Genomic DNA, 20626 nt, shown 5'->3' on the forward strand with positions numbered 1-20626 from the left:
TCACTTGTGGGCGTGGCCTATCCAATGTTGTTTTTCTTCCCCAGTTGTTACGATCAGAAATGGTTGTAGCTATCTAAAGCTAACTCGCTTTTATTTACATGCTAAATGCTACATGCTACAGGTGTCGTGCAAGATTCGTTTGCAGATTAGCTAACTCTAACAGATTCGCTTTGTACACTCACCAGAGGCACCGATGATCTCTGCTACTTCCTGCTAAGCTTTACTGTTCTTCGTACACATTGAATGAGAGCTTGTATGTGACAGGATAAGATGAAACCACGGTTATTCTAAGTTTTCTTCCATTTTGTTTTTTGCTCCAAATGGTAAATAAGAACCGATAAGCCGCGTCTTACCTAATTTCCAAACGTCACTTGCTGCTGTGCGTGAAGTCGTGGCTCCGCGCCACGATAACTTAATATACTTATTAACTTAATTAACTTATACTTATTAACTTATTAACATAACTTAATTATGTTCTTAATTTCATAAGTAGGGCTTTTGTTTAACTTGCCATGGCTTTGAGGAGAACACCGGGGAAGCTGGAGAGAAAGGATTAGCGCACGGGACGAGAGACACAGCACAGAGAAACACAGGAAGGGGGTTAAAGAGAGAGCTTGCAAAATGAGAGGTAGTTCGGTAATAACGCGCTCGCGCTCGTTCAGTCCAATGACCAAGAAGAGCAGAGAGAAACGCCTCGTTCTCAGTCCTCCTGCTTTCACCAACACGATGAAGCAATTCTGTTAACACAACAAAATCTGCTGGAGCAAACAGAGCGTCGTGCCAGCACACAAAGACGTGGCGCAATATCTTACTGGAATGTACGCTTTCTATCTCGACATCACCCTTAAATTCAGTCGATTGCGAAAACATGCGATTTTGGGCATTAAAACCTTGAATGTACAGTCTAACGTGAGTTAGTATTGAGAACGTGGCATGTAGGTGTTATTGCGTCATAACACGCGAGAGCCAATCGTGTTCCAGTATGCAAATGCAAACAAAGAAACACTGCTGTTCCACGATTTGAAGGCGAGCGGTAGAGACTTGGAGCTTTTCCCAATGTTTGTGCCTTTCCATACTTTATTTAATACTGAACGTTTAAGAGACAGTAAGATAGAAAAATACACTCAGACAATCCTGTTTGCTTTGTTGTATTATTATCTAGATGACCGTTCTCGAACACGTGCACAAGGTTGCATAGAAACTATTGATGCATCAGTAGCATGTTGTTCAGCCAGAGGTGTTTAGTATTCTTTAATACTGATCCTGAAATAAACAACCTACTTAGTGTTAATCAATTAAGGATGTCTCATGACGTTTTATTTTTTAGCTCTACAGTCTAAACAGGGGCTGTGAAAAGTGTGTTCATGCACTTAGGCTACTAGACTTCTTCTTTTAAAATGTTAGCTAGTTGATTTGTACATCGACTACCTACAGACTCGAGTAGGGACGCAGTAGAGTGTTTAATTTCACGTCTGCACAGGTCAAAGTACAGGCTTTTTGTGTCAAGAACGATGCACTTAGTACGAGCTATTACCGATAACTAAGCTGCCGATGATAATAATAATAATAATAATAATAATAATAATAATAACTAACTGATAGATTTTAAAACTGATACTGAATGATAACACTGAAAGTTAAAATATTGCTGAGCTTTATTACAAAAACAAACAGCACTGACCATACCATGAAAATGTACTGTACGTTTTTAAAAATTAAATATATATATATATATATGAACTATTAATAAATAGTGAAGTAAATAAAAGCGGAACCGAAAAGTAACACGCCGAATGACGAATAAAAACAGAGTCGTCCAGAATGAATCAAAAAAAACACTTCAAATAGCACAACAAAATTAGTCAGTGCTAGATTTTATTTCGCCTCTAGAGGCCGCTCTCGTACCGTATAACGAAAGCGGACCCTCCTCAGCTGCTACCACGACAGACGCGACCAGGAACAACTATCGGTGTGGATTTTTGCCGATAAGTTACAGGCCAGCAATTGGTTATCGGTGCAGATTAATTGGCAAAACCGATCAATCGGTCGACCTCCCCCTCACCTAGCATTTGTTGCACCCATTCAACTCCTCGTGTTGAGTTTTATGCCATAGTTCCTCTTGATATTTTCACAGACCACAGTTTGGAGTGCAGTTTGCGCTGCTCTGATCGTCGCTAACCGAGAAATACGTCCAGATCGCAGCCGTTTCGTGTCGTTGATTAGCACGACAACGTACGCTAGGCGTACGCCACACAGCATGACTTGAGGTAGTGGATGCTGGTATTGAAGCATTTTCACATGTATGAATAAATGAGCATGCTTTCAGACCTGATACCGGTATCCGTAGCGATGCTAATCTAATCTAATGGTCACCATTGCACCGCATCGCACCGCGTCACGATCCGAACTCGAGATGAAGTTGTTAAATGGTCCGTGTGCTGTGTTGAAACTCGTCTGGTGAAAACAAGACCGTCTGAAAGATATCGTTCCGAGAATTCTTCTTAGCCGTGTCCGTCCATCACAGTGTCCGGAAAAACGGTCGACGCTAAATAATGCCAAATTGGTCTCTAGTGTGCACTGTGAGGCATATCAAATAATAATAATAATAAAAATGTGCATTTATGCTGTATCTGACATTTCATGTCTAACTAAAGCTCTTTCTATGACCGCGCTGAGAATTCTAGTATTCGTCTCCAAATTTAAAAAAAAGGTGTGTGTAACTATCTGATGCTCACCTCACTGGTCAGACCGACCGCCCCGTGGATCTTAGCTACATGTCCCAGCAGCCCTGGCGTCTGCTGACCCACGGTCCTCAGCGCTGGGAGAAACGGGCTCAGTGAGGCGGGGCTAACCTTTGCTATATTCACCAACACGGCGAGAAGGGCGTCGCTGGAAGAGGCGTCACTCAGGTGATCGATGAGAGACGGCACGAGACAGCTCAACACCTGGGACAGTGGGAAAAGACAGATTTAAAAGGGTGAATGATCAGAATACACAAATACACACCGCAGTTCTGAGATAATGGTAGCAAAAAGCCAAGTAAAAAAAAAAAAAATGTAAAAAACGAACGAAAGTTGACGGGGGAAAAAAAATGCACACACTGCGAATGCAGACTCAAGAGTGTTTAACGATGTGGCCTCTGGATTCAGAGGGGGGGTCTGGTAAAAATAGAAAAACGTTTCTTTTTCACGTCTCTTGAGGTTACGATCTGGTCCCGTCCAGTATGGGCTGCGTTGTGATTGGCTCATCGCAGAGCTGCCCACCCGCCCCCCTAATGAATTCCTGATTCTCCGCAGTGCTTTTTCAGAGAAAAAAAAAAACGAGAGAGAGAGAGAAAGAATGAGACGTAAAGAATTTCTCCAAGAAAATCTTCATTTGTTTACTCATCTGCTGATTTAATAACTAAAAAAGAAATCTGGAGAAAAATCCACAGACATACTGGACAGCTATTTCTGTTCTGACTTCTGACAAGGACTTTAGTCGGAATAAGCAAAATCCTGAGTCACCCAAACCTTACACATCTGCTCCAAGCTTACATGTTAGAGTATAATAAATAATCCTCTGCTTATCCTGTCTGGACCTTCAGGGCTCAGCACTGGTCGTAAATATGTTCCCGAACCCTGCCACAGGGTCACGAGAGGCTACGGGCGAGTGGACATGAGAGGGCAGAGAGAGACAAAGGTGAGAGCACAGAGAGGACAGACTGGGGAATCGTGTCTGTGCTTACGTGAGGAACGTGACTCGGAGGTTTCACGAAGCTTCACAACGTGAGAAGCGTTGGCTGGAGCACGGTGAGACAACGCGGCGTGCTCATCAGCCAGGAACGGCTTCCTTTTTCGTTTTAATCAAACAAAAACAAAAAAAAAAAGGTGTAGCATACAGTATATACTACATGTAGAATATACAGTTAACCAAAGTGCTGCGCATACACACTTTATTACCATTACTCATTCATGCGCTTAAAATCAAACATCAGAATGAAGGGAAAATGTGTAACTTTGACCATGGAAAGGTTTCAAGTTGACAGGAAGTCAACGGCAACGCAAATAACCTTTCCTTTACAACCAGAAAAGCATCTCAGAACACACAGCACGTCAAACCTCCAGACGGATGGGCTACAACAGCACGTGACCAGATCGGATTCCACTTCCTTCTGTCCGCCAAGGACAGGACTCCGATGCTGCAGTGGGTAGCGACACTGGACAGTTGCACTACTGCAACATGATTGGCTGATTGGATATTTGCACGAATGTCCATGTGTTGCTAATAAAGTTGCTGTGATGTGAATAAAAACGCAGATACGCTCCATAACCTCACCTTAAAACGCAAATCTGTAACAGTCCGTACGTTTACATGGACGACGATAATCCGATATGAACCCGATTAAGACGATACTCTGATTAAGAAACTAGCATGTAAACAGAGATTATTGATGACCTTAATCCGATTAAAGTCATACTCGAAGTAAACACAAAGACGTGAGGAGTATTCCTGTTTTAGTCGCATTATGGACGTGCGTTACAGACATGTACACACCTTAATCACACTATTAACGTCGTGTGGGAGTTTTCACCGCATTGTGCGACAGGACACGTACACACACGGCAGCGCTCGACCGTTTTACGGCAAACAAGAGAGTACGACTGCATCCCAAACCGCGTACTTGCCTACTGTACAGTAGGAGATATACATGTATATCTATACACTATATAGTAGGTTAAATACATGTATCTCAGCTGCTATATAGACGGCAAGTACGCGGTTTGGGACGCAGCCCACGGCTTCAAGCAGTCATCTATTTGCACGTACAGCACGACAAATAATTAACCGCACTTGAAACTTTCGTAAAATTAAAAATAAAAACACCCAAAACTGTATACGGCTCCATAACAAAGACCAACTGTATGTCGATGCGTGAAATTCTGGAGGGAACGTCGGACGGCGTGGCGCGGTGACGTAATGACGTGTGCCGTTAATCCATCTACGTTCTATAACACGTAATACAGGAACATGAAAGGAGTATTCTAAAAGCGACTCATGTAAACACCTTAATCAGAATATCGTCCATAATTAGATTACTGCTGTCCATGTAAAGGTAGTCAGTGTGTTTTTACTAGGTGGATTTATCAATACACGAATGCCAGGTGATCTTTTCAGGATTGAGAACAGCCAGGTATGTGGAAACGCCCCCAAACTGACACGACGCCGTCATGTACGTGACTCTCCTGCTCGCACAACATGTGGTCACTTCACAGGTAATAAACATACGAGAGCGCGATACTTTGTTAGAAGAATATAATAATCATAAACTCGTTTATTTTTCACTTAATCCATCATTAACGTACCGAACTATCTCAGTAGCTCGCCGTACGCGTTGTGATGTTTCTCTAACCACCTTATCGTTCCGGTCTCCAGACCTCATCCGGGATAAGCAGACCTGAGCTAATGAATTTATTGTTTGTCCACCCCGATTCTCCGTTTCCATCTTCAGAACAACGCCATGACTCATTAAATCCGACTCTTTTGTCCTCCCAGCTCTTTGCACAGCCTCAGGTTTGCGCAACCACGAGCCATTTTGAGCATAGTCGTGTTAGCACGGACAACGCCGCACGGTTCCCAACATTTTTCTGCATTCCTTTCAGCTGTCTCCTTTTCTAAAATCTGTTGCTTTTAGAACAGGCCTCTGGAGAACAACCACAATTTCCACATTTAGGAAAAAAATTTTAGGAAAAAAAAAAATGCTTATTTTCCCCCGCTTCCCGTCACATAACTCTCTCTGCACTCCGGGCTTTTCTGATGATAAACACATTTTCCAGCTCTTTCCTCATCCGTTACAGCTGAAAGTGCTGATATGGGCAGGTGAGTCAATCACTGAGACGTCTGACTGTCCGTTTCACCCTATTTCCTGTGATGTGAGCCTAAATAACTCTCGCTACAGTGTTTTCACTCGCCACCGCTCCATTTCCCTGTCTGTCCTTCAGCCTTTTCCTTTGCTGTTCCACCCAAAATACCTGACCTTTAACACACACCTGCTTTTTTTTATTATTATTATTTCATATTTCTTTTATCGCACACGCCTCCACAATATCACATCCTAAACCTTCACTTACACTAGCAAGCGACAGGCAATCGTTCACTTCCTGTGTAAGTCGGGACGCTGGGCAAGTCAACGTAAATTAAAAAGAGAACGCGATGATTTGCAAATCTCGTACGTTGTTCACAATAGAAACGTAGAAAACCTATCAAACGATTAAACCGAGCGCATTTTAAGCGGAAAATAAGGTCATTTTGAATTTTGTCGCAACACGTCTCAAAAAAGTCGGGACGGGCGCAATGAAAGGCTGGAAAAGTAAGTCTTACTGAAAAGAAACAGCTGGAGGAACATTTTGCATCTAATTAGGTTAATTGGGAACAGGTCAGTAAGATGATTTTTTATATATATATATATATATATATATACACCCAGAGTCTTAGAGAGGCGGAGTCTCTCAGAAGTAAAGATGGGATGGAATCTGGATGGGAGTGTGTGTTGCTCTAAAACCTGTATATACCTTTCAACATTGATGGTGCATTTCCAGATGTGCAAGCTGCCCATTCCATAGGCACTAATGCACCCCATACCATCAGAGACGCAGGCTTCTGAACAAGCCCAATTCCAATGTTTTTGGAATTGGGCTTGTACGATATACAACCTCTCCTTAAACGAGGAGGGAGATATTAAAGAAGCCCTGGAAGTAAGTACCAGAGATCACACTACTTCTTCAGGGCGTCTGGTGAGTGAAAATAATCTTAGAATGAAGCTAATACAAAGCTCTCCACCACCTCCTCTTTCTCTCTCTCTCTCTCACACACACACACACACACACACACACTGACCTGTGGGTGTCGATCAGAGATCATCTGGAGCAGTCGGAGTAAGTGTTGTCTGCTCGTCTGGTCTAGATCGGGAATCATAAGTACCAGGTCCTGGATGTGCTGGTGGATCGGATCCGGTTCTAGAGGATACACGGAGGGAAGGACCCGCAGCAGCATGCTGTTACCTAGCAATCAAAAACAACAGACAAGAACCCATCGATACAGCGCACGATACAGGTTTCGTTCTTTCATCCGTCGTCTACTTTATAGAACTTTTCACCTCATAATTCACGGTAATGGTAGTTATCTTGCACGTATAGGCGGATATGATAAAAAAAAAAGAAAAAAATCGATACGTTAAAACTGACAAGGAACGTTATGATCCTGTTTATTAATTAGAAAAACAATACGTCAAATCAGTACGTTTTTATCTGCTTAAAAAGTTTCATTTAAAGTTGCCGAACAATAAAGTTACTTCCTGTTATCGCTTATGTTACAGCAGCTATAAAGATCCATCATTCCGTATTGAAGTTAACAAGACAACAAAACAAAACAAAAAACGCAAAAGCATAAAACCTTCCGTCCTGAAGATGTCGGAAAACGTAAAGTTACAGCTTTACTTCTGACTGTTACAAAGTGCTGACACTGGAGACTCCTTCCATAAACCTTAAAAGTTCCATAATCCTCTTTATATACTCCGCTATACAAGTCCCTGTAGGAGCTGTTACTATAGAAACAATAACATCTCAGAACAAGAACATTAATATAAAGCTGCGATTTGCAGCTGCGCTAGATCTGTTATAGAAAATTCATCAACACCTTCTGACCAATCAGAATCCAGAATTCAACAACGCTGGATGGTATAAGCTGAGAATGTGTGGCTATGCTATAGAGAAACACTCACAGGAAAAGAAAAGGAAAAAAAAATAACCGAACACACAAAAGAAAACAGTAGAGTAAAAAAAAAAAGGATAAATATAGAAAAGCAAAGGAAAAAAAAAAACAAAGAGAAGAAAAGTTTCATGCTTAACCCAAACCACAGCACTTCAGCTACGCCAGCCAATCGTGTCCGTCAACAGCTCCTTCTCATCTGGGAACAATCCTCGGCTTCCTATAGGTGACTCCGGGCATAAAAAAGAGCTCTGTTTGTAGTCTCAACACAATACGTTTCCACTGGAGCTGGCAAGAATAACAAACATGTGTGGGAAAAGGAAGAACCCGTACAGAGAGCCCTTTTAGACTCCAGAGGATGAAGTCTGGCCAAACGAAGAAGAAAGGGATGAATTAGCTACCTCATGAACACGAACGGAGTGTTCTCAATTTATGGTTTTAAAATCCTATGAATCATATCCGTCACACTTGATAGAGGTGCACTGTCGGTCTTTCGGTTCTTTAAGAACATGACCAAATGGAAGCAGCGCTCGAGGATATTGGATAAAGATGGACCGGCGACTTCGGTCGATTCTCGGTGTGCAAGCTCGAACATATTTGGGAATCAGTTTACTGGAAACGATGAAACTTTTCATTCATCCTCTCATCTCCAGTCGGCGATCCAGGTGTTGGATCCACCATGACCCGGACCTTGATAACCCTGGATGGGATGCCAGTGCATCGCAGGGCACCATGCACACACACGCTCGTTCACACTTGGCGGCAATTGAGAGTCACCTGGGAGGTGGGAAGAAACCAGAGAACTAGGAAGAACCCACAAGAATCCGAGGAGGACGTACAGGAGAGTACAAACAGTAACCTGAGCTCAGGAGGAGTTGTGAGACAGCAATGCTACGCAAACACTAGACGTGAGGGTAAATTCATCCTACCCAATCCACCTTCTGGAACGTTCTTTGCGAGAGACAGAGAGCATGGAGGAAACCAACACGGACACAGGGAGAACGTATTAAACTCTAGCTCAGGACCGAATCAAGGACCGTGGAACTGTGAGACTGCAACGCTACCTACGCTACTGCTGTGCCTCCCAAACCTGGCCCATCATCGTTCTTTTTCAGTATGAGCTTTATCCCGGTCAGATGTGCGGTGGATCCAGAGCCTATCCTAGAATACTGGGTATACGGCACTCTAGATGGAACATCAGCAGGGCACGAACGCTCACGTTCACAGACACCTAGGGACAAATCAGAGCTGTAAATCTGTCTACCGTCATGTTTTCGGAAGGTTGGAGGAGACCCAGAGAAGATTAAAACTCCACACAGACAGTAACCTTGAGCTCAGGATCAAATCACGGAGCCGTGAGTCAGCAAAGCCACCCGCTTTGCCCAAAGCTGGAACTTATTTTCCAAAATACACTTCTGACAGACTTTCGAATAATTTCGTACTCCGAGAAGAGCCCAGTCTCTTGCATAACCTCGCCTGCTGCTCAGAAGAAGTACAAGTATGGACCTCCAGTACAAGCACCTCCCGTTAGATCCGTATGCTGGCAATCCATCCGAGATGCTGGCGCCCATATACGCCTTCCCAGATGGACTGCGCTGCAAGAAAGGCATATGCAAAACACGTCCACTGATGCCCATCTGATTGTTCAGCTCTACTGACTCACACGCAGCAACTCCTTTTGCTGATTACTGATACAATATACACACCAACCAAACAAGCCATTACTGTTAAAACAGATATACAGTAAGGACTGGGATAAACAACTCCAACAAACATAAGCAACAAAGCCAGTCTGTGCTGGGTTATAATATTAGCAAATTCGACAGGCTTGGAATGTGTAATGCTAAAATGTTTTGTTTATAAAGTGCCAGCACTGAAAACATGTTGAAGGCAAATGTCAAACATGGGATTCAAAAACATTGCTCAGAAACCAGCTTCGAACCGGTGGGCCAAAAGGTAATTCAGTAAGGAATAAAATACTCCATGTGGTGCAATTATAGTAAAATAATCAATAACAGATTGGTGCGATGAAGTGGAGTTACTGTTACCACCACGACGTTGAATGGTTTCCTGTAACAGCACGTCCTGAAGTGTTTTATTCCTCATATACAACTGTAATTTGCCAACGATTACACTATTTCATTAATTAAAGAATGACACATTGTATATTCTATCCATTTACAGCTACATTAACATGTCTAGTTAGTTCCTGTTCTCACTTATGTTATAGCAGCTATAAACAGTCTTTCCTTCACAAGCATCTCTTTTTAACGTCTCTTGAAGTCACTATGAGAAAAAAACGAACACGAAAAAACAACGCAGCTCGTCATGTTACTGAGAAACCGCAAAGCGTGACCTCCTCTGTCCTCAAGACTTTCCCGTGATGGAAAACTTAAAGTGCACCTATGATGGTTTTTCCGATATTCCCCTCCATGTAGTGCGTTATATACGTATCTTGTTTGTGAATGTAAAAACGTCTGCGAAGTTTCAACAATCAAAGCGCACGACAAACGGAGTTATCGGCTCCCAAAAGAAGGAATCGATTCTGAACAGCTGAATCGAGTCGTTCGTGATTCCAGACTTTACTTCCTGTACTGACCTACGTAGGTTTGTAACAAAAAGCCCCGCCTCTGGTCTTCATCGGCTGCTCGCTGACAGCGGTAGACCGATCACGACAGACTGGGACGTCTGACCAATCAGAGCAGAGTATGCTCTCTGAAAGGACGAGTTTAGAATGAATCATTTAGAATGGATCATTGAACGAGTCGTTTGTGACACTGGGGGGAAAAAAGGTAACGCTGCAGTTTAAATTATGAGCACGTTAAAGTGTTTTTTGACCTTGGGTGCACGTAAATCTATCGTATGAGACCTTTAAAACAAAATTAGGCACGTTTCAAATCCATAATAGGTGCGCTTTAAAGGTAGAACTTTACCTCTGACTGTTACAAAATACCGACACTGGAGACTCCTTCCATAAATGTTACACAAACGTCTCCTTACGGAAAACTCCTCCATACAGTACGAACAATTACAGTTTTGTTTGCGTGTATTCCAGAAACCAACGCACAAATTACAGAACCGCAACGTCTCGTTCCCTTCCCAGGGAACAGGGTAGACGTTTCATGATATTAATTTCCCATTAATCACGGTCCACATTAAATATCTGAAAATGTTCTACGTTGAAACATAATCTCTGTGGAAAGTCCGTGGCTATGGAATAAAGTGCATCTGGGATTCTCCGAGCTGTTTCTAATGATTTACGTTTTTCCGCGGTAAAGATGTAAGGACGTAAACCGGAGTGTTTACAGGAGAAGGTAGGCAGCACCGCAGGCATCGAAGCCAACGAGAAGCTCTCGGGGCTTGGCTCTTCTCCCACTGCGGTCTGCTAAAAACCGTCCGTTCGCGATCCACCGAACACGCTCGTAAATTCTCATAAAGTGGAGTATGCATGTACTGTACATGCATGCATGTGGCCCCTAGCGCGCAACATCTGGGTCGTCCGTGTCACTGGGGACACGAGATGGATGAAGTGTCTCCGTCAAAGCTGAGTTAAATCAGGTTGTCGGGGAGCGCTGCGGGTTTGGAGCCAGAGTCCGAGCACCGTCTGGGTGTTTGGTCCTTGTATCATTATTGTAGCTTATGGATTGCATTAGGTCCTGAAGGATATCTGTTTTAATGGCTATTTAAGGGATTTTCTATGAAATCCAGATGTTGACATGATTGGAAAATGCAGTAGGATCATAACTCTTCCCGAACTGCGGCATTATATTATAAATAGACCCCGTACCATTACAGAACAATCATACCTGTGCTCTAGAAGTGTAGATGTTCCATGACATTAAATCCAACTATAAATGGATAAAAAAAGTATGACGTTTAGTTCTATAAGAACGCAAACAATTTTAATCATCGGCAAGATGCTGTGGTTTGTGAGGAACAAAACACCACGAGTGTGCCGTTATTGGAAAATAATCAAATTCAGGGTGGTAACATTAACTCCGCTTCATCACCTCACCCTGTCCTTGATTATTTTCCTACAACGGCACTACTTTACTTTCTCAAAAGAGTCGATTGTATAACAGAAACGGCCAATCAGGAAACACGGCAAGTGAAAAAGACGCATTCCTCATCCTCTCACGAATCTGTACATCAGCTTGACATGGCAACTGGACGCTGGAAGAGAGAACCTTATTGTGCTTGACCTCCACTCATGGTGTAGGTGCCAGTGACATTTCATTTCAACAGCACATTTCATTCCAAGATGGCAGACGTCGTGCATCACCAAAGCTCGTCCTCTTCGGGGACAACAAGGCCAGTCTTTTCACGCTGCACTGAGTCAGTTCTTTTCAGAAGTTTCCACATTCGAAAAACGCCTCTGCATATTCTTCGCAGGTGGTTTTGCCGACCTTCAGAGTGGGAACTGCGTGTACCACACGGATAACCATCATGCCCGAGGGACACAAAGAAGGGTACACACTCTCAGCCTGGGCGACAAAACCGTTTTACTGTGCTGGTACAACAAATCAGGAATTGGCAGAACAAGGCCTAGCGGTTTATTAGTAAACTGAGATTCCTGCGGTCTGGTATGTGGCTTTCTCTGGGTTTGCTTTTGACATGCCAAACACGCATCCACTGTATAACTAGGACTGAATACTCATGTGTTCAGACGGGTGAAACTCTGTTTTAAATTTGCATCGAGGCATGACCGGCTCTGAATTTGATGTTTGAAAGAGATGACATTTGTTCCCTATGAAACAAGATATCAAAAGAAAAAGAGTTTTTCGTAATGCTTTGTGTGTCTGAACGGAACTTTGGTGTGTTCTCCCCGTCAGTGTGGTTTCCTTAGGCAGATGAGAAAGTCTGAGAGCGCCTGAGCAAGATGGTCTCGGACCACTTCCGATCAAACCCTAACACAGTTCGGTTAAGAAGTGATTTGACTTGGAATCGACTCGAATGCGGGAAATGAATCGAACATGCCGTCTGTGTTGGGTTGCAGACGGTTATTTCTTGTAGATGTGAGCTGCTGTAGCGCTGCAGAATCTGGAGATCTGGAATAAAAAGAGAAAATATATAGAGAGATGCGATATATTTGTCTAGCACTAGCTCCGTGTTCACTGTACCCTGGTGAGTTTTGAAGAGCGTTACGAGAACCTTTTTCAGCCCTACACAGATCTGGCTTTGTTTAATTACTTGCAGTCTGAAACCAAATCAAACCAATTTCGCTCGGATTTGGACTCGTCCAATGTCCTAATATATGTGGACCATTTTCTTTTCATCTTCGGACTGTTAAGTAAATCTGTAGTGAATCTGTAAATCCATATTGGACATCAATTTTCATCCACCGTCTTCGGTAACATCTAGAGTAATGACACGGAAGTCTTTGCATCAGGGAGTCTTGGGCGTTTGGGTTATCGGCGCGTCTCCTGATTGACTAATTGGTTCTGTGATGACGGTGATTCAACGGTCATTATGGTCTGCACTTATGTAGTGCTCATTCACCAATGGTAGCAGAGCTGCCATGCAAGGCGCTAGCTTGCCATCGGGAGCAACTTGGGGTTCAGTGTCTTGCCCAAGGACACTTCGGTATGTGGAGTCACGTGGACCGGGAATCAAACCACCAACCCACCAACGATTAGTGGACAACCCGCTCTACCACCTGAGCCACAGCCGCTATGATTACCGAGGCGATTACCGTGAAGTCACGTTCCTCTCAGTCATGCTCGGTGAAGCATCCCATATGTCCCATATATCCAAATGTCCCATATGTCACATCCCATACGACCGAGTGGCGTCTCGGCTGAGTGTCTGTGGGATGTCTTCTTCGGTTCCTAGGTTCAAAAGCTCCACACGTGAACGTATCTCAGAGACGAGTCTGCTTGTGTAATCTACACTGTCGTCTACGATGACGGAGAGTTTCCCTGACGAAAGAAGCCAGCGAGAAGTCTGACAATGATGATGTGACTGGAATTAAGATCCAGACAGTACAGAACATGTTCGTGCATGCATACTAATTGCTCTGAACACTGGTCCATTATCTGAAATCCCCAGCTCCGGCTTTAGTCTAATCGACTCACACCTGCATTATGGGAATAAGCGTGACATTGTGGCATCCGCTGTAATGAAAGGGAAATACTACCTGGACCATCCGTAGCAGTATTTGGAGAAATCGGAAGACCACAGTCATGCCCTTAACAAACTTTGTAAAAAAGAAACTCCAGTTTTCAGTTAACACTGACAACATGCAACAGAATTCAAGAAGGTTTCCGCCATTTCCTTCCTCTTCTCCTCAAAATACACACCTACACAGCATCTATTTTCACAAGACAGGTTTCTAGCATCTGGAGTGTTTCTCCATCTCATTGCAAATGCATTAATATAAGTACCACGGAAATGGTTTTGGACCTCAATTCCACATGGACGTTCTCGCTGTGGTTGCTGGGACGACGGTTGCTGCGATGGCCTTGGGACTGCAATTACCACATGCAGTTTTACACTCGGATCTCCTTTAGTGAACAGTGGACTAGTTCAACAAACAGACTTCATATACAAACCATAATGAACTTTCTTTTACGTTCACACTATCCGTCGTTACTCAGAAGAGGACGGGTTCCCTTCTGAGTCCGGTTCCTCTCAAGATTTCTTCCTCATATCATCTCAGGGAGTTTTTCCTCACCACCGTCACCACCGTCTCGCTCAATAGGGATAAACTCACACATAAAATCTCCATCCTGTGTTTATATATTTCTGTAAAGCCGCTTTGAGACAACGTCCGCTGTTAAAAGCGCTACACGAATAAAACTGAATTGAATTGAATTAAGTAAGAAAGTAAGAAACGTTTACTGATTTCAGTCCCTTTTGGTAGCGAGGTCCGGCTCAACTGAGGATGCTTCGTGGTTACCGCACACACACGTTATCTCCTAACCGCGTTTACATTTACAACCCAATGTGTTTCTTTTCCATCCGAACTGATTCACACTTCTTTTTCATTTTCAGCTTGTTTTATAATTTCACTCTTCATCTTGCATTGCTTTCATATTTTGGATTGTGGTTCCTGTGTGCGTGTGTGCACACGTGTGTGTGTGTGTGTGTATACGAGAGACTCCGTGTGAGCATGCAAATATGTATGTGTTTATTTTCTTGCCCTAAGAGCCTGTGCTCAGTAAGGTTGCATAGATGAGGCCAAGGTCAGCAGAATAATCGCTCCCCAGTTCCATCACTCCTTGTTAGGGTGAAATCCGAGCTCTGACCCCTGGTCATCTCTGAGGAACTCAGCAGACTGCCTCGAGCAGTACAAACACACACCCAGACACACACACACACATATACTCTGACAGCATGTATAAATAAAACAAATGTAAGGTTAGAGAGGGGAATTTAAGGATATTAAAAAATTTAAAAATCCTTAAAAAATTGCCTCTCCCATCATTAAAATATTTTTAATGTTGATTCTTCTTCCTCTTATTATTATTATTATTACTTTTGCATTAATGGCTGAACCCATTTACTGCAACATCTCATACTTGAAACATCCGTTCCCTACGAGTTATCCATCGTACGTTATGGAGAAAACGTACAAAATGTTCCCCAGGTTTTCCCAGAATCATCTGAAGATCCTGGGAAGAAGAAAAGCGCGTGCTCTCTCCTTCTTTTCCCTTTGTTTTCAGGGATTTTCTAGCGTTCCAGCGTTGACCGACGAGGTCACGTTGAAAGTATAAACCTGTTACGCAAATTCTAGACATAATTTAAACTAAATTAGCCTTAATAAATCGTTAGAGTGTCCTTAATGTCATCGGAACGGCAAGTAACCACGTTTTGTCTGTTTGGTAATTCTGCTCTTTAAAAAACCCACCTCATTTAAGAGTAAAAAAAAAAAAAAGGGCTTCGTTGATTGCGCTTGCGTATAGCATTTACACAAGAAATGTGGTGTTGGGGAAAATCCCGCTAGTTGGGAGAAACGTTCCTATCGTAGGTTTCGCTCCTGAGTGTGTGTAAATTTACGCGTAACGTGACTGACTAACGTTCGGATCATATAACTGTCAACGAATCACTGCGATGTTATCCCAGGGGACTCGGAACGCAAGGCGGAGGACACCCTGGACGCATGGCACGATCACACACGTATTCGCACGTATACGGACAGTTCGGAAACGCCAGTCAGCCTACAGCGCATGTCTTTGGACTGGGAGGAGGAGACCGGCGTACCCAGAGGAAAAGCTCGGAGCCCGGGGAGAACACGCACACTCAGGGCAGGGGCGGGATTTAGATACGTTTAAAAAATAAAAAATAAAAAAAAAAATCAATTATAATAAAAGTTTCATTTTAAGGGATGATCTAAATGAGGTCTTCAAATCACTCATCAGGTGGGAGAGGTGAACAAAGCAGGACAGAAATTCAGACTGGGAAGACTGGGAGGAAGGAAGGATGAGTGAGTAAGAAGGATGAACGGAAATGGGATGAACGAGTGAAAGAGTAGAGCGCTATAGTAGGAAAACCCATGCTGAAGTCGTTCTCGTCTTAAATGTCTATAGGAAAAAAATACAAACAATAGACTCATTGTCAAACTGTTATTTCTATTCGTCAGTCCTCTCTCTCTCTCTCTCTCTCTCTCTTTTCCCCTATCTTCCTTTTCCTCGTCACACCCCCACATCGCTCTTTTCCTTCTTTCTCGTAAGTGCAGGAAAGGCAACTCTGTAATTACCACATACACTACCTCCAACGAAGTAGGCCGACTCCTCTGTGTGTGTGTGTGTGTGTGTGTGTGTGTGTGTGTGTGCGCGTGCACATGTTTATATAGAGCGTAGGGCAGCTCTCTCCAGCTCACTTTCCCATTCAGCTTCAGCTCACACACACACACACACACACACACACACACACACACACACACACACACACACCGGAGCGCTGCCAAAGGATTGCTCAGCATTTCACAGAGAGAGAGAGAGAGAGTCAGAGCATATCTCAAACTTAAACCTCACACAGATCACACACACACACACACACACACACACACGTGGTCATACTCTTCCAGCCAGCCAGCATGTCAGTGTTAAGGATTGTCCAGGTGGTGTGTATGGTGGTTTCGGCGAGCGTGGTGATGCCTGAGAATTATGAAGACGGCATCGACGTCAACTACGCCGATGCGTACTACAACGAGATCAGCGAGGGAGAGCAGAGCGAGGGTGAGTGCCTTAACCTCAAACACGCTGCGGCATTCACTAAACATCTGTCATACGGCTAAAGTTACCTGTAACACGCATCTGAGCGCAAAAGTTAAAAATTCATCGTCCTCAACAAGAAGACAATCCAAAATGAGACACAAAATCAGCTCATAAAAAGACGCTTTCAAACAGAAACGGGCAAAAAAATGAAAAGATAAGATGTTCAGAGAGGTTTCAGGCATGTGTGTGACAATGTATTAGTAACATACAGTACTATAATCTAGCAAACATTGTAGGAATTTAAATGAGAGAGGAGATATGTTCTGATTTTACACTAATCTGTGTACACACTGCGAGACAATGACATCTTAGCGAGTGAAAATATCTTGGATATAGTCTAAAATATTTAGTATTTCCTATTAAAAAAAAAAGATTATTAAAGCTTTAACTCGTCTTCAACTATTGGCAGACGGTTGGGATTCTTTCCAGAAATAAAATGCTTAAAATAAGCAAAATGATCTGCCTGAAATTAGTAAAAAAAAAAATTAAAAAAAAAAAAAGAGTAAAAATAGCTTTAATAAATCCGAGTATATCCGAGATATTTTCAAGAAACGATACGTGTGCTAACCCCGCCCCCTAACCGGACCCTTCGCAAGTTTACGTACGGATTACGATTACGAGTCGTTACGACGTTAGAAATTGTTGATTTAGCGCGTAAAATAAAACGCCATCGTAAACCTCTTACTGATCAGTCTGGTTAAAAAAAAAAACTTAAAAAAAAGAAAAAAATTTACTCAAGTTTATATGTAGAGTGAACATTTACGCATAACAAATAACAACAACGATAATATTAATAATAATAATAATAATAATAATACAACCGTAGAAAACAAGAGCGTTCGTACTGAAACAGCCCTCGGAACTGATCTCGAGGGTTAACTTTGAGGAAACGCTCAAGCTTTTTGTTTATAACTATATAAAAAAGAAAGAAAGAAAGAAAGAAAGGGACGTGAAAGAGAATTGGCTTATATACGGAAAAAACGCTTTAAAAAAAAAAAAAAGGATCGTTAGTTCTAATGTGATAATGTGATGAGACGTGCAGTTATTTAACCGACACATAATTAATCCAGGCTGAGTCAGCAATCTGTGGAAGGACAAGTGTGTGTGTGTCTAATTACAGCAGGGTGTGTACACACACACACACACACACACACACACACACATATATATATATATGTTTATGCGAGGGCGGGCTGATAGCTCGGAGGTCTTTCTGTAATGATGTAAACACTCAGGGGTCACTCACACACACACACACACACACACACGCAATAATAGATGTAGTTAGTAGCAGCATGGGTGGCAAGACAGTCAGTGAAAGTAAGTGAGTGGGATGTTTTTACATGTTTCTAAGTAGAACGTACAAAGCTAAGAAGTTTGAATGCCAAAAGTTTCTCCACTGAAAACAGAACCCCCAACACACACCCAGCCTCCTCGAGTGACACGCCCCAACTCGATCTGGACGTACGACGAGGAACCGTATTAAATCGAATCATTGGGCGACACCTTTTGAGTGGCACAAATTTGCCATTTATTTATTTATTTATTTATTTAAGGCACGATTTACCGTCCACCATAACGGACTTGCGTACATGCTCGATGTAAGATTTCCTTGATGAAAGTTCCACTGAAAAATGGTCCAAATAGGGAAACATTTCATCTTATGAAACACGATCGTCATCTCCTCCTTGATCTGCTCGATTCTGATTGGGTAATCCCGTTTCTCACCGTAGCATCTGGTACGCCAAGAACATGTGATTCATGCAAACTATGTGACGTGTTGGTTAATATGGAGGGATCTTAATGATGACCCTTTGTGAATATCAGTATAGTATTATATATAATCGACCGTCCTGTAAGCGTTCGGGATGAGTAATAAGCATTCGGGAGTTGTCCTAAAATATTCAAACCCAAAAGCTACACCTCTGCCCCCTTCTGGCTCTTTCTGAATTTCCGAGCACAGCCACGAAAATTCTCGCCAAAATGAACCCTCTACGGTCTGAACTAGAATAACCTGTAGCCGGTTTTTCCACCCTCACAGCGGATACCCACACCGTGACTCCGGCCGTTCCCTGCACGGCCCCCGAGTTCAGCAAGTGGGACAAGCTCTTTACCATGCTGGAGAACTCACAGATGAAGGAGAACATGCTGCTGCAGTACTCGGACGACATCGTGAAGTTGGGCCTGCAGTCTGTGCGAGCCGAGATGCTGGAGATCACGGCGCAGAGCAGAGCCTCTTGCGCGGCCGCCGTGGAGAACTCGGTACATCGGGCCGAAGCACACATCGAGGAGAAACTTCTGCAGGCCCTAGAGCAGCTGCACGGCGTCTCGGCGCAACATCAGGCACGGCACGACGCAGTGCTGGAGCAGATCCTGGAGGCCACTAAGGAACAGGTGTCACAGCTCGATAAGGTGGAGAAAAACTGCATACATGACCAGGTCAAGAGTTTCCAGACTAGACATCTGGAAAAGGAAGATAGAGGACAAGCCATCGCTGCTGAGCTGCGAAGCCTAAACGAGAAGCTGGACTTCTACACCAGAGCCACAGCTGGACTCCCTGCAGGTATGAAACTACTTATAATCTTAAAACTGATCTTTTAGATTGTATCATCAAGTACTGAGTGTTCTTACAGGAAGTCCGGTACGAGCAGATTGTGAGTAAGAGTACTGCACTGAGCAACACGGCAGCGTGTATGATTACAGCAGCAGCTCTCAGGTGCAAATTTACAGTATTTCGGTGAGATTATCCACTCAAGCAAAGGTCGAACTTGGGGAGAAACTGTCTTTGGGAAGCATAAATCTTTCAGGAGTCAGTGCGGGATCATAAACCACAGCACAAAGTGAGTCACAAGTGTAGAGTTAAAACATCAGGATGAGTCAGAGAGATCCCGAGGGAGAGAGGCGCCAGCAGGAACGTGTCAGGATCTGGCAGGAAAGCTCGAAAGAGATGAAAAGACGATGGTAGGCCTGTGGAAATCAAATGGGGTTCGTGGAGACGGTGAAAATACACTGCCGAGGTGATGACTGTGTGCTCGAACCTGTTAACGTCCTGACTGACCCCTTTTTACGACGTTTACCGTTCTCTAGCTCAATCTAAAAGCCCATCAGAGCCGATCGTGTAGTGCGGTGTAGCTGTGCTCAGCATCTCCGCGAGACCAGACTCTCAGTTCTGCACATCTGTATCTGTACTCTCAAATCTGAGATCAGACAGGAAGAACATCGGAGGGATCACGCTCGTTTCAGCACTCGCTTCCCTCAAGTTAACACGAGATAAACACGACGTCTGGTAGAACAGAGCAGTTACGAGCTGTTATAACTAAATGTAGACGAAGAAGAACGAACCTACTACATTGAGGGACTGGGGCATCATGAAATCTCCCCTTACAAGTCCATATAACCCCCCACCCCCTTAGAATTAGAGATGCCCTTTCCTGTTGGACTCGTTTCAGTCAGCTACACACACACACACACACACACACACACACACACACCCAAACCAAACGACCGACCATCTGGAGGAGAAATTTACAACGGCCATTTCTTCCTAAACAAATGATGTAATAAACTCAGAGTATTTACAAAAGCAGGAGGATGCTTCCGGATCTGTGGCTCGCCCCACAGCGGGAACTCGGAGTGGGGCAAATGTAACATTTCAACAGATG

At 43.4% G+C, this 20626-nt stretch overlaps 1 protein-coding gene across 5 annotated transcripts in view; it reads right to left on the bottom strand.

The window, feature by feature from the left end:
- The window catches only part of veph1 (ventricular zone expressed PH domain-containing 1), a 91807-nt gene that overhangs the window by 54503 nt on the left and 16678 nt on the right, over window positions 1–20626 (bottom strand). For 4 of the 5 annotated variants that reach the window (XM_053623706.1, XM_053623704.1, XM_053623705.1 and 1 more), the window contains 2 exons: window positions 6877–7040; window positions 2736–2945 (listed from right to left, as the gene is read on the bottom strand). In XM_053623706.1, coding sequence (XP_053479681.1) covers window positions 2736–2945; window positions 6877–7040 — 374 coding nt within the window. Of the gene's footprint in view, window positions 1–1838; window positions 2946–6876; window positions 7041–20626 lie in introns of those variants that run through there. The other variant, XM_053623708.1, reaches the window with a different exon arrangement.

Source organism: Ictalurus furcatus, chromosome 4, assembly GCF_023375685.1.
Source record: "Ictalurus furcatus strain D&B chromosome 4, Billie_1.0, whole genome shotgun sequence".
NCBI classification, from domain to species: Eukaryota; Metazoa; Chordata; class Actinopteri; order Siluriformes; family Ictaluridae; genus Ictalurus; species Ictalurus furcatus.